Genomic DNA, 11,079 nt, shown 5'->3' on the forward strand with positions numbered 1-11,079 from the left:
GTGTGGACTACCCTGGGGCTTGAACCCAGGACCTTCTTGCTGTGAGGCGACCGCGCTAACGACTGCGCCACAAAATAACATGAAAAAGCACTTACTCCTTAAAATATTTAAGTGTTTATTGGAAAAAAATTTACACATTGAACATTTTAAACTGTCAACAAAATAAAGAATTTATGAACCCCAAAAAAATTACATTAAAAAAAAACTATTTACATATTACTAGGAATTCACAATCATTTTTCACTTGCTGCAAAGCACAATACCAATTAGTATCCTCACCAGGAAGTGCTTCTGTTGCCATTCCTAGATGGCACACCTCACATTGAATCTAAATAGAGATAGGGTACATTTTACTTAAAAAATGTACATAGCATCTGTGAAATTCAGATAATTGATCAAGGTTTTACTGGCTGCTAATTACTGTGTGCCTCTCATGATACGTCAAGGTTTTAAAGTACTGCTTACCCAGATGGAGTTTACAGTTCTAGAGAGGTCCTCACTTCCACAGAATCCACAGTATGCATCCTTTGACACTAAAAGTTAATTATAAAGTACCTTACCATGTTCACATCGACTTCATGTTTGTGTTGACCATTCGATATATCTCTAAAATAACAGTCATTGAACCATCTTTTTGAAAATACCTGATCCTTGGAGACTGTCTTCAGCCATGTCACTCCTGATGTGCTTTATTTATCCTCGAGGGATCAATGTCAAAGTTACTGGGAGTACAAGGAAATTTCTACACTGCCATCTATGTGATCTGTGAGGAAACATAAAAAAACATGAACATCACCATAAACAGAAGAATCATCCCAATAATGACTTTGTAGTAATGTGCATTGCAAGACATGCATGCAGAGGGACATTAACTTTACTTGCATCACAAAGACCCCACAGCCTGAGCCATCTTTTTGGTATGGGTAATTGTGCAGGTTTCCAATTTATTTTCACCCATTCTTCCTTTCCAAGCCAGTTGTGGCACATTCTGAAGTACTGCCTCTGTTGATGGGGGAAAAGGGATGGTTGTTTTTATATTTTCTTCTGTCTATAACCAGTTTATCATTTCATTTTAAATATTTTATACCTATATTTGAATTATGAAGCTGTTTGTAGTACTGGTGAATGTACATCATTCACTACCCAAATCTACATGCTACCTGTTTGGACTTCTCCGCTCCATTGGTTCCTCGCTGAGGGTCGACAACAAAAATGGTATTTAAAAGGGCATAGAGATACTAGGAGATAAAAAGAACAAAAGATCCATTTCCTCATACGAATCAAGACAGATTTTGATCTCTGCAGAACACTTCTTTATAAAAGTTCCCTATGCTTATGACTGCACGCTATAAGAAGCTGGAAAGATAAATAAAGTCAAGAAGTATTAATCTAGTATTAATGTATTATCAAACCTAATTTTGTATAGTATAACAGCAGTGTCATGCACAAGATACTAGTACTAGGCCACCAGCCATTCCCCCCGTAACCTTCCAATGACAACCCGCTGAAGCTAAACTTGGATGGGCTTGGGAGATCCCTGAGAAAACTCATTTGCTGCTGGGGGAGATATTGGTGGGCCAGTAGGTGGCACCCTTCCCTGTGCACCAAAGAGAAATAAGAGCGTTAATACTATGCAGCAGAAGGTGCTGTCCTAAAGATGAAATGCTGACTCGCAGTTGTCATTGAGGATCCTGATTCCCTAGTCAAACTCTCATAAAAAATGGATGCTCCCCATGAGGAATCGAAAAAACCCTGTATATCTGATTTTCTGTATAATATCTTACAACAGTATGGTGACTCCCCTGGTTGTTACTGCACAAAGTACTGTGTTTTCAGTGGCCCTACCCGGTTAAATGAAGTATTTAAAAAATATAACCTTTTAATGGTTTAATTGTTAATAATTTGGACTTGCCACAAACCTCCAGTCAAAATTACTTATATTACAAAGGTGACTGTGCCATCATAACCATCAAAGTTGAGCTGTTAGAGGACATATTGAAAAGAAATATCTACAATAGACTATTGTTTGGCCAATGACCAAAACATGTATAAAGCATCACTAATGTCTTTAGATATGCTCAATAATCCAGGTAAGGAAATCGAAGAAAGGTGAATCGGTTCATCTGGACACAACATTTATTGAGAGAGAAGTTTCATCACTCGTCTAAGTGACCTCTTCAGTCTCAACTGACTGCAGGTATCCCCACCCTTATAAACAATACGGTGACTGCAGGTATCCCCACCCTTATAAACAATACAGTGGCATAACGACTGAAACCAACGACCAGTATCATATGCAAATTGCCGTGACCATTAACTAGAGTTACAATGGCCATGTGTACTATTCACAGAGGATTGGGGAATGTTTGCAATCACAGCATTGGAAGATGGTGACTGATGTACTCTTAGCCCGCCCCCCTGCCCCCCCTCCCGGTTCAGGCATGGTCGTTCCCTCTTCACATAGATGGCCTCTTTGACTCACCGTTCAAACCAGTGCTCCTCCCTATCAAGGATGTGCACATCCTCATCCTTGAAAGAGTGGCCACTGGCCTGCAGATGGGTGTAGACTGCGTAGTCCTGACCTGACGTGTTAGCTCTCCTGTGTTGTGCAATCCTCTTGGCCAGTGTCTGTTTAGTTTCCCTGATGTACAAGTCACGGCAATCCTCCTGGCACTTAACAGCATATACTGCATTGCTCTGTTTGTGCAGATCCTTGTGGCGAACCAATTTCTGGTGCAGTGCGTTTTGGGGTTTGAAAGCAACTGAGACGTGGTGTTTGGAAAATACGCGTCTCAACTGTTCCGACACTCCCATCACATATGGAATCACCACTGGTTTACGCTTAGGCAGCTGTTGTCCTTCTCCTCTCTTCGATTGGCTGGTACACTGTTTGGGCATCTTCCTGGCTTTGACAAATGCCCAGTTAGGATAACTACATTTAACCAGGGCCTGTTTAATGTGGGATTTCTCCCCTTCCCCAGCTGCTGTGCCGGTGGGGACGCTGTCAGCTCTGTGGTATAGTGTCCTGATGACTCCTAGTTTGTGCTCCTGTGGATGATGAGAATCAAACCTTACGTCCATCCATTTTCTGAACCGCCTATCCTGCTCTCAGGGTCGCGGGGATGCTGGAGCCTATCCCAGCAGTCATTGGGCGGCAGGCGGGGAGACACCCTGGTAAGGCCGCCAGACTGTCACACAGGGCTGACATGCACACACACACACACACACACACACACACACACACACACACACACACACACACACACACACACACACACACACACACACACACACACACACACACACACACACACCTAGGGACAATTTAGTATGGACGATTCACCTGACTTACATGTCTTTGGACTGTGGGAGAAAACCGGAGCCCCCGGAGGAAACCCACGCAGACACGGGAAGAACATGCAAACTCCACTCAGGACGACCCGGGATGACCCCCAAGGTTGGACTTCCCCGGGGCTTGAACCCAGGACCTTCTTACTGTGAGGCGACCGCGCTAACCACTGCACCACCGTGCCGCCCTCAAACCTTAAGTACTGATCTGTATGTGTTGGTTTACGGTAAACATCAACAATCAAATGTCCCCCCCATCACCAATTACAATTTCACAGTCTAAGAAGGCTAACCTGTCATTTTTCACATCCTCCCTGGTGAACTTGATGTTGCTGTCCATACAGTTAATGTGGTCGGTGAAATGTGGTACATACTGAGATTTAATTTTAACCAAGGTGTCATCCACAAATCTGAACCAATGGCTATGTGGTGTCCCTGGATAGGACATCAGAGCCCTCTTTTCCACTTCCTCCACATACAAGTTGGCCACTACAGGTGAGACTGGGGAACCCATAGCACACCCATGGCTCTGTATAGTACATGGACTGAAGACACAGCTTCAGGAGCAGACACACTTGGTCAGTGTTAAGAGTGGTCCTGTTGCTAAGGGTGGGGTCGTGTTGTAATTTCATACGGACTACCTCCACTGCGTCATCAACAGGAACGCACGTGAAGTGAGACGTATGGTCACGGCAATTTGCATATGAAAACGATCGATTGTTTCGGTCGTTATGCCACTGTATTGTTTATAAGGGTGGCGATACCTGCAGTCAGTTTAGACTGGAGAGGTCACTTAGACGAGTGATAAAACGTTTCAATAAACACTGTGCTTATTTCATTGCATTTTAGTAATGGTACCAAGAAAGGTACTTCTACGACCTGTTGACATGATCACTTCAATCAACATATTATTAATCGATATACTGCACACTTTTGTTATATATGTTCATTACCACCAATCCTGCAGTCCTTACAGATTAATAGTAGTTTATATTCCTTTACAGTTGTACTCACATTTCTCCGTCCTTGATTCAGTAGGAGGAGATGGCAAGTGGTTTCTTTAGCAGCCAGCGCGGCTGGGCTGTAACATTCTAGTGCCTTAAAAAAAGATGACAATGCATGAAGACCCTAATTATACGTAAGTTTAGGGAAACATGGCGACAAAAGATACCTGCAATTAATAAAACAGATGTGAACATTTTGTACGATGGAAGGTTTATGCAAAAAGTGCTATTGATAATGGTGTGTCTTAACTCAAACAACAGTCATTCTTGACTGACTATCCAGTCAAAGCCATTCTATAGTCTGCATTCATTTTCATTTTTAACTGTGCGATAGAAAAGTAGTAACAATGAAACATTTGTTGAAGAGCTTACTTTACCAAATAGCCACTCATCAGGCTTCAAGGACTGAAAATCACAGTGACACAAAGTGATATTTAATTTCTGAGATGTGGATCTAATGACTGCCACAACCATGTCACGTGGTTCTCCTTTCCAAAGGCTGCCCACCTATAATGACATGACCAATAGCGGAGTGATCAGTGAATTTCATATTTGATCAGTACAGAGCCGACTGACCATCTTCTTTTAATGATCAGTGTAATAACTGCTGTGGTACTTACCTCTGAAGGAGAGTGGTAGTCATCTCTTGTGGACTGATCTTTGCCGCTCTCCACATTTGAGTCACTGTCATCAGTTGTCACAGCTAGCCTTCTTTCTTTTTTTTTGGGGAACAGGAACACTGCGGCACTGTGTAAAATTTGGACTCGGATCTTGGGGGTTTTGCTCCCTCCCGCTTGACCTCACGAGACTGGCTGATGTTGTGGTTGTAAAGGTTTTAGGAACAGCTGTTCAGAGGTTCCTGTGGATGATGTACTCTGTGTACCTCCACAGCATGGAGCCATACACTGCCCTGATGAAGGTTCGTGCTCCGAGTCTGGTTTGTTTTTGAAGAATGGACTGACAATTCCAAACCATTTCTCCATGCGGCAGTTTATATCTCTTCTTTTGCTGGGTTCACGAATGTTTCCCTCCGTCTCTAGAGGCGTATCTTCTCAAATCACCTAGCAACAAGCCACTCAAAAGTGGTAAGATAACCCCCTCAAAAAAAAAAAAATCCAAATTTAAAAGTTATAGTATGGCCAAAAGGGCACCCTCTACCGTGTGGTGCTGGTTTGGGTTGTCTCCTATAACCGGTTTGGAAGCGACTAAAAAATAAAAAAATTCCCCAAAATCAGAAAGAGGCAGAAATCTAGGGATGCACCGATACTACGTTTTTTCAGACCAAATACAAGTATTTCATTTTGGGTATTTGCCGATACAGAGTACCAGGTACTTAATAATGTCATTACAGCTCTAACAATAACTTTGAAAACATGTTTTATTTTCATCAGATGTTACTAACTTTCTGACTGTAACAAATTAAATATACAATATTGTAATGTGCATGGATAAGTAGACATGTTGGTCCTTGACTAACGGGTCTGACCCTTTAGTCGAGCAGTTAGCGATGTCTCCCGCGGTGCGGGCGATACAGGTTCGCGTCCCAGCCGCGGCAGTTCCTGTGGTTGCCCCCCGAATTCACTACATTGGTGTCAGAAGTGGGATGGGGCGACCGTAAGGCCATCGGAAGTGTATGCCCCCTAAGGGGTGAAGGAGCTGATATGCTTAAGCGTGGGGACGCACTTCCCAAAGGAGGGGGATAGTGTAACGTGCATGGATAAGTAGACACACTGGCCGCTGGCTGGCGGGTCTGACCCTTCAGTCGAGCGGTCAGCGATGTCAGATACGGGTTCGCGTCCCGGCTGCGGCAGTTCCTGTGGTTGCCCCCCGAATTCGCTACAATATGATGCTCTTGCTGACATTTTCAACATTCAACTTTGTGTTTTTCTGAACAAGCATGGCGCTGCCACACATTTCACTTAAACGTAACCTGTAACACATTCAGTGGATTTCAGTATAACATACAACTGTAGCAGAACAACTGAAATATGTCATCATACGTTAGTGCTATCTGTGAGGACTAACCTTTAAAATATACCAGGCATGGAGGCGGCGCATCACTTAGGCAGGGAAAGGCCGAGCCGTTTTTTTTGTTTTTTGGTCACCTGCAACACCAACTGTGACTGTGTTGCATGTGGTTGTGTGCCAGTCATGTTTTCTGCTTCACTGTGGGCATTATTGAGGTTTTGCCAAGTTATAATGCAGTTGCTTTTGCAGGACTTGGAAGCATAGGCTATATAACTAGTACTCAATTCATCAACTAGATTGTTTTAATGACAGGATTATGGATACACATGATTTGACAAATTTGTTTTAATGTGGGGCGGCACGGTGGTGCAGTGGTTAGCGCAATCACCTCACAGCAAGAAGGTCCTGGGTTCAAGACCCGGGAAGTCTAACCTTGGGGGTTGTCCCGGGTCATCCTCTGTGTGGAGTTTGCATGTTCTCCCCGTGTCTGTGTGGTTTTCCTCCGGGTGCTCCGGTTTCCTCCCACAGTCCAAAGACATGTAGGTCAGGTGAATCAGCCATACTAAATTGCCCCTTGGTATGAATGTGTGTGTGTGTGTGTGTGTATGTGTATGTGTGTGTGTCGGCCCCTGTCCAGGGTGTCTTCCCACCTGCCGCCCAATGACTGCTGGGATAGGCTCCAGCATCCCCGTGACCCTGAGAGCCGGATAAGCGGTTTGGATAATGGATGGATGGATTTTAATGGGCAATGAAAAAAAACCCCACAAGGTTGCATCACTGAGTCACATTGCCTCTGGTACAATGGGGTATTTATTTTAAGCATTTTTAAACTGATTGTACTCGTTTTCTTAGACAGTTCTATGTAGTTTTTACCTATTGAAGCAGAAGAGAAGCAGAAAACACAGCTGACCTGCAACCACAGCATACATTCAGTTGATGTAGCAGGTAAAAAAAATAAAATAAAAATGCTTCGCCCCACCCACATGACACACCACATCCATGCTTGGGCTGTCCACACTCAAGTTACACCTGCTTGGAACTGTCATGTCTCGCCCCGATTGGACAAATGACACATCGACGTGTTTGCCTGCTTCTCAGCCGTCACTCTGCATCATCTCTCTGGCTCCCTCTCCTTATCTTCACGTACAAATGGCGAAAAAAAGCATCACTTACTTTTCATGATTTCTGCTGGAATTTTTCTAGTCAGGTATCAGGTACAGTTGTATTGGAGTAGTTTTACGAGTACGAGTATAAGTAGATGAGGACAGTATTGGACCGATACGCGACACTGGTATCGGTACATCCCTGAAAAAAATTCCAACTTTAAAAGTTGTATAATGACCAGAAAGGCGCCCTCTAATGTGTGGTACTGGTTTGGGTTGACTCCTATGGCCGGTGTGGAAGCTATTGAATTGTTTTCCTTAAAAAAGTTTCAGCAAAATTAGACCAAGGAACAGTTTCCAAATTTAAAATTTGTAGTATGACCAGAAGGATACCCGCTAATGTTTGGTGCTGGTTTGGGTTATCTCCTATAACCAGTTTGGAAGCTATTCAACTTTTTCTGTAAAAGAAATTCAGCAAAATCAGACAGAGGAAATAAAAATAAAAATTTAAAATTTGCAGTATGGCCAGAAGGGTGCTCTCTAATATGGGGTGCCAGTTTTGGTCGACTCCCATAACCAGTTTGGAATCTATTGAATTTTTTTTGTAAAAAAAAAAAATCTGTAAAATTAGATTGAGGAAGTTTCCAAATTCAAAACTTGTAGTATGGCCAGTTGGGTTCTCTTATATGAGATGTTGGTTTGGGTTGTCTCCTATGACTGGTTTGAAAGCTAGCGGCTTGGATAATGGATGGAGAAGAAAAAAAAGCAGCGAAATTAGACTGAGGAACACTTTACAATTCATAAATTGTAATATGGCCAGCAGGGTGGCCTCTAATGTGTGGTGCTGTTTCGGGTTGTCCCTGTAACCTGTTTGGTAGCTACTGAAATTTTTCCTTAAATTTTTTTCATGAAAAATCAGAGGAACCCCCCCCCCCAAAAAAAATTTAAACATTATAGTATGGCCAGAGGGGCATCCTCTAATGTGTGGTACTGGTTCAGCTTTTCTCCTATAACTGGTTTGGAAACTATTGAATATTTTTTTTTCTGTAAAAAAAAAAATCACCAAAATTAATCATCATAGACGGAATTGTATTGCAATTTTTTTCTTGATTAAATTAGTTCAAGTTTAAATTTTCAAATCTGAAAGTTGGAATATTCCCAGTAGCGGTGTTAGTTCTCATAGTATTCACCTCATTTAACAAGCTATATGTGGTGTTGGGTTTTTTTTATTCGACCTAATTGATACCAAAACAAGATGACTTTTTCTAAAAGCTGTTTTTATAACATAAACTAAATGAAACAGAAGGTACAGTTCCCCTTTTCCTAAAATAAATTAATAAATAGACGTTAAATTTCCTAACCTAAAAGCTTTAGTATTGCCTTCATTAGATTATTGGACAGCGGAGTGAGTTTAAGAGACATTATTCACATTAACCGGAAGCTTAAAACACTAGAAAACGACCAAGAGTCATTATTGGCCATTTTGGATTTTCAAAATTTAACAACTTTGTCGGGGGGTGGGGGGATACAGACCTGCCGCTCCCTGAAATCTCCTAAAACTGCATATATTTGCATTAAAATGAGTTTGAGATCAATAGCAAAAAAAAAAAAATTACGATAAGCCTACCCCAACCCTACCTAAAACGACCATGGACGGTCAACATGACCGTCTCGTAATCGTGCGCGTCATGTCACCATTTATGACGTGTTTTGGTCGCATCATTTCCTCCGAGAAGTTCATTGCTCTGTCCTAAAAAAAAACTCCAAAAAACTAGCGTTCCCCATTGCAGAGAAGTAGTCTTTTAGATTTTTGATTATTGCCAACATGTCTGGTTACAGACGCACCATGACTACAACCGACCCGTTGCAGTATTTACAGGCGTTGGGACAGCGGCCATTTTAAATTGTTTGAAAAATAGTATTAAAAATTGTTAAAATGTTAATTTCGGTGTCAGTTAGTTTCTTAACAGACGTACTAACATATGTAATGCATTGATATCTCATCCAAGTGTTTATCTTGACAGAATATAGAGTTTAAAAACTATGGCGGTCAAAATGACCACCCACGGTCGTTCTAGTATTACGTTCCGGTCGTTGTTTGGGACTGTTTCAATATTTACTTTAAATTATTTTCTTTTCTTTTCCATTTCACGCCTTGTTACGTTTGTGAGACTAGCAATATGTGTTTTCCATTTCGTTTTTCAGGTAATAGTTTTACTTTTTCAATTTTGCTATTCAAGTTCGACCATGTCTCTGCAGTTTAAATTGTCTAAAAATAGTTTGGTAGTTGTTAAAATGTTAATTTTGGTGTCAGTTTCATAACAGACATACTAACATGTGCAATGCATTAATATCTCAACTTGGGTATCTATCTTGACAGAATATAGAGTTTAAAAACCGGTGGTCATTTTGACCGCCCATTGTCGTTTTATGTAGGAGTGAAATCCGGAATTTTCCATGTATTACATTTCTTGTCACTTGTTGACGGTCCCTAAAAACTCAGCGCGATGACACAGTGCTATAGAGATCAATGTGATTTCCAAAGTTAAAACCATAAGTATTTATGGAGGAGAAAGAAGCTGTAGTTGACTGTCTACAATGCCAGGTTTGAGAATTTAGTGCTGTTATTTTATTTGGAGTTTTCGGTCGTGAGCTACTGAAGCTCGAAGTCAGAACATCCCAATATAAAACGAACTATACCGCAGTAATCCAAAACTACGCTACCGTTTCTGTGCGTTCCACCTCTTTGATTGTGTGTCCTTCAACAATAAAGCTACATAACCTCTCATTATAGAGACGCTGACAGAACCGACAACTGACAGAAGCTTCGCAAACGTAAAGATCCATTTAATTTGTCCGAGTTCCGCCAACGTTAGCTAAAATGAAGGCCTTGTTGGTTGAGATTTTGCAAGCTATGCTCCGAAATCCAATGCGACATCCCCATCACCCGTTAGCGAGCTAATGGCTAGCAATATCCACTTGCAAGCTACAGCTAGCTAGCCAGCCGCTACAGCAGAACGTCAGCTGCTTACCTTCTCTGCAGACGCGTCGATCGCAGACTGGTTGTAAAACGACGTGACAGTCTTGGACCTCTCTCGTGCTAGTTCAGAATATCCCTGCATCGAAGACGTGGAACGAAGCCTCTTGCTCTCCGTCTTCAACATCGGCGCGACCGCTTTCGTCAAGCGTGCCAGCAGGAGCCTGCTCACCCTGGAGCTAGCCCTGGACGAACCACAGCCCAGCATCTCCAGTGCCGTCCCTGCCACGCCGCCACGCATCTGAGGACAGCTCTTATGAGAACAGGGCGCCCTGTTCCGTACGAGTCCTGGACAGAACGGCTACTACCGTGCCATTAAGCTCCGATGTAAATGTGCACACGGGCACGTATTGGGGTGAGACATACAGAGGGTACGGAGAGGTCTTTATGCGTGTTGACCAGTAGTGAGGAGAGCTCGTGTGAAGGCACGATGCTTCAGCCAATCACTGAATTAAGAGGCGGAGACGGAAGCGGTGCCCCGCCCGCTGATTAACTGTTTTAAAACAGTGAAACAATACCGTGACACTGTGGGAATACCACAATGATAAAAAATGAATTAATAAAGAAAACTAGAAAAATGCTTTTCCACAGAAAAAAGCGTGTGAATGCTGAGCTGCAG

At 42.5% G+C, this 11,079-nt stretch overlaps 1 protein-coding gene across 1 annotated transcript in view; it reads right to left on the reverse strand.

Annotated features, from left to right (window-relative positions):
* The window catches only part of LOC130131986 (3-methyl-2-oxobutanoate dehydrogenase [lipoamide] kinase, mitochondrial-like), a 100,892-nt gene extending 90,062 nt beyond the window's left edge, over positions 1-10,830 (reverse strand). The window contains exon 1 of the mRNA XM_056301705.1: positions 10,456-10,830. Within this exon, the coding sequence (XP_056157680.1) occupies positions 10,456-10,701 (246 nt within the window). The 5' untranslated portion in view covers positions 10,702-10,830. The remainder of the gene's footprint in view (positions 1-10,455) is intronic.
* Positions 10,831-11,079: the final 249 nt, after the last annotated feature.

This window comes from Lampris incognitus, unplaced genomic scaffold (assembly GCF_029633865.1).
Source record: "Lampris incognitus isolate fLamInc1 unplaced genomic scaffold, fLamInc1.hap2 H_4, whole genome shotgun sequence".
Lineage (NCBI taxonomy): Eukaryota > Metazoa > Chordata > Actinopteri > Lampriformes > Lampridae > Lampris > Lampris incognitus.